The sequence below is a fragment of the Pterocles gutturalis genome, unplaced genomic scaffold, assembly GCF_000699245.1.
Source record: "Pterocles gutturalis isolate BGI_N339 unplaced genomic scaffold, ASM69924v1 scaffold23541, whole genome shotgun sequence".
NCBI classification, from domain to species: domain Eukaryota; kingdom Metazoa; phylum Chordata; class Aves; order Pterocliformes; family Pteroclidae; genus Pterocles; species Pterocles gutturalis.
In genome coordinates, this window is record NW_010098477.1 from 334 (window position 1) to 3,872 (window position 3,539).

The window sequence follows — 3,539 nt, forward strand, 5'->3', positions numbered from 1 at the left end:
TACTTAAGTGCTACTTCAATTTTAGTCTGTACTTTGATAATTCCTAAAGATTGAGTTACTCTTTTCACACTTGAGTTCGACTTTTCCCATTGTGGAATAAACCGACTGTTTTCAAAACTGTTTGCAACAGTAATTTGCTGGTCAGAGCACTGACTGAAGTCATTTCAGTGTGGCCTGAGTTCGTTCAGGGTTCTTCCACTTCCTGGCAGCTAATTGAGCAGCTGCTTAGTCTGTTTTGCTTGTTGGCAGAAAGATCAACTGGTGGTGTCTATGGAGAAACTTGTACTGAAAAACAGTTAAATAGAAGCATGAAATTAAAGCACAAAACATGAAAACAAAGAGATAGAATTTAAAGTAAGATAACATGAAGCTGTGTGAAGTACTGCTGATGGTTAAACCGTTAATAACTATTGTGTTAAAAAAAACTGTGGTTTTTTTGCTTAGTTTTATTTATGTCCTGTTTTGAATGCTAATCTCTAGAGCAATTCCAGATACATTGTTTGCTGTGCTTTTCTATCATAACGTGACAGTATTAAAAAGGGTAAAAAATGATGAGCTTTTGTAGCTAGGTGAAACAGTGAGGATTAGCTCACTTGTTGGTGTTGTCTTCCCCTTAATAAGCACAGAAGCAATGGCTCTATCAGTACCATTTAACATAGAACTGTGCCTTTTCTATTTGAGGAGATTGATTTGTTTCGTTTTTGGAGGAATTTGTGTACTTGAAGTCTGATTTTCACTAACCTCTGTAGGTGCTTTACTAAGAGATGGCTATGCCTCTGTATTAAGCAGTGTTCATCAGGGTTTTTTTTCTAATTGTCTTTAGTGGCTGAAACTCACTTCTGATGATGTAAAGGAACAGATCTACAAGCTGGCTAAAAAAGGCCTGACTCCCTCGCAAATCGGTAAGGTTTATGAATGACTCCTAAATGGAGACCAAACACGTTTTTCTGACTGTAATAATGTAATTGTTCCTTCAACCTGTACTGAACAACATGCTAAGAAAATACAGGTTTTCTGGTGTGCCTGTCCGTTCCCTGTGTGGATACCACTAAAACGTAGTCTGTTTCACTCTGTTCAGTCTCATACTGTGCCCTTAGGAATGACCACTAATAGGCGTTATAGGGATGTTCCTTGGAGACAAACTTGACATCTCATCTTAAATATCAGCAGCCCTGTGTTCAGGAGCTTATTGAGCCAGGCACTGTAGCTGCATGATTGAGAAGTTCTCAGTAGTTTGGACCCTCTAGAGCTCTGCTTAAGCATGGGTATATGCTACACCTTTATGTGGTCAGGAGTTCTGCAGTGTAATTATGTGCTATGTGAATGATTGTATTTGTTTGTTTTAAATTTAATTTTGTATAATTCTGAGAGTATTAATAATCTGTGTGATACATTTTTTCAAAGATGTTTATGACATCTTTGTTAACCATAAGGGGTGGTGGAATACCTCGCTTTAATGAGCCCTGTTGAAAATTTCCCAACAGCATTGTGACATGTAATGTGTTACCTGCCGAAATGTGATGGGTAGGGTGGTTGTCTGTTAAGTGCTGATACAGTGTTCCAGCTTCAGTGTTCAGTCTGTACCATTTGTTTGTCAAGTTTTTTTACATCTTTTCAGTGTGAGATGTAAATGTTTGTTCCAGGTGTGATCCTGAGGGATTCCCATGGTGTTGCCCAGGTTCGCTTTGTTACTGGCAACAAAATTTTGAGAATCCTTAAATCAAAGGGACTGGCCCCGGACCTTCCAGAGGATCTGTATCACTTGATCAAGAAAGCTGTTGCTGTTCGCAAACATCTTGAGAGAAACAGAAAGGTGAGTGCTAATTTAAGGAGATGTTCTCTATATTTGGGTTTGGGTTGTTTGGTGGTTTTTTTCCACATGGTGTAGTAGTTTCTCCATAACTTCTGTTAGATCGAATTGTAGAACTCCGCAACTGATTCTAATAGTGTGTATATGGGCAGACCCACCCCCTTCCACTGTCTTACGAAATATATATCTGCCTTCTTTACTGTCACTATCAGCTTAAACATTTTCTAATCTCTAAATATAATGGGAAGTAGGGGGTTGTGTGTGGTTTTTATTTGAAGATCTTAGTTTTATAGAGGAATCACATATTTTTCTGTTTTGTAGTTGAGAAAAGAGGAAGGTAAGGAGCCACTCTTGACAAAACAAAGACTTATAGTGTAATTCTTGTTAGCCATCGCCTTTGAGTAAATAGGGATTGTTAGAGGCTTTTTGATAAAGGAGGACGGTCTTTGTTTGTGAAAAGGATCTTAAAAGCATCACTTAAACCACGTATTTCTGGTCCTGTTCTGATTTCACCGAACTCATCAGACTTTGGTGGTGGGCATGTAGAGTTTGTAGCAGTAGGTGGGGATTTTTTACTTTGCCAATGCTCATCTGAAGTGTATGTTATCAAGAAGTCAACGCAGTGCTTGAAGGCAATGTAACTTTCTTTTCAAGGATAAAGATGCCAAGTTCCGCCTGATTCTGATTGAAAGCAGGATCCATAGGTTGGCTCGCTACTACAAAACCAAGAGAGTGCTGCCACCCAATTGGAAGTAGTAAGTCTTTTTTTATGTTACTTTTTTCACCAAGGTCTTGTAGGTTTTGTAAACAATATGCTGGGGCTGTTATTCAGAGGGTGAAGAGTGCATTATGATCAGGCATATGGGTAAAACGGGCAGCAAAGAATAGGTATTTTCATAAATATTAACTTATAAATTAATGGAGCTTATTGCTGGGTAAAATGACTGTCACAACACTTAGAAAAAAACATTGATTTAATGAGTGAAGTCTACTAGATAATTTTTATAATACTTCGTACAAACTTCAGTCTATATTCTCACTCAAAGTTCATGTTAGTCAAAAATGTATTGAGAAATGGCTTAGTAGCTGTGGCGAAAATGAAAGTAGTTGTAGTTTTTCTCTAGGAAAGCTTAACCAATGTAGGAGAATCCCATAGGTGTCAGGGTGAGCTTCTCTTTTTTCTGAAAATGCTCAAACACAACTAGCCAGGTTTTTTAATATATGGTTTTGTGGTGTTAATCCTAGTAGCTGTATTTTGAAAGGAAGAAGTGAAATCAAAATAAAAATTTTGTGTCATAAAAATTTTTAAACAGGTTGTGATTAAGCTCAGGACTGGTAGTTAAAGCTGTGAACTAGAGCAGTATTTTCGGCAACTAGTTTGAAAAACTGCCTCTGCAATTAATATTTCTCTCTGTTTTCTCCTTTCTTTTTCTCTCTTTTTAGTGAATCATCGACAGCTTCTGCCCTGGTCGCATAAGAGCTGGCTATGACTTACTGAAAGAATAAATCTTCGTTAACTAAATTTGTATTGTCTCTAAGTGGTCTGTGTCTTACAAACTTGTGCCCATTTCAGGAATCTGCATGTTTGTTGCATCATGGTTTTTGAGGTGGAGCAGATGTGTGGCCATGGTTTCCATATTGCTGTCCTACAGCATCACATCTGGGTGCTTGTTATGGCTGTTCTGGACCAGCTACACAGTTTGTGTCTGAGCTTAAACTGGATTTTTGG

General features: G+C 38.0%; 1 protein-coding gene across 1 annotated transcript in view; it reads left to right on the forward strand.

Annotated features, from left to right (window-relative positions):
- RPS13 (ribosomal protein S13) overlaps window positions 1-3,329 on the forward strand; it is a gene marked incomplete at its 5' end in the record, with an annotated part of 3,656 nt that extends 327 nt beyond the window's left edge. The window contains 4 exons of the mRNA XM_010073181.1: window positions 824-902; window positions 1,644-1,813; window positions 2,465-2,565; window positions 3,254-3,329. Of these exons, the coding sequence (XP_010071483.1) occupies window positions 824-902; window positions 1,644-1,813; window positions 2,465-2,565; window positions 3,254-3,287 (384 nt within the window). The remainder of the gene's footprint in view (window positions 1-823; window positions 903-1,643; window positions 1,814-2,464; window positions 2,566-3,253) is intronic.
- Between the last annotated feature and the right edge of the window lie 210 nt (window positions 3,330-3,539).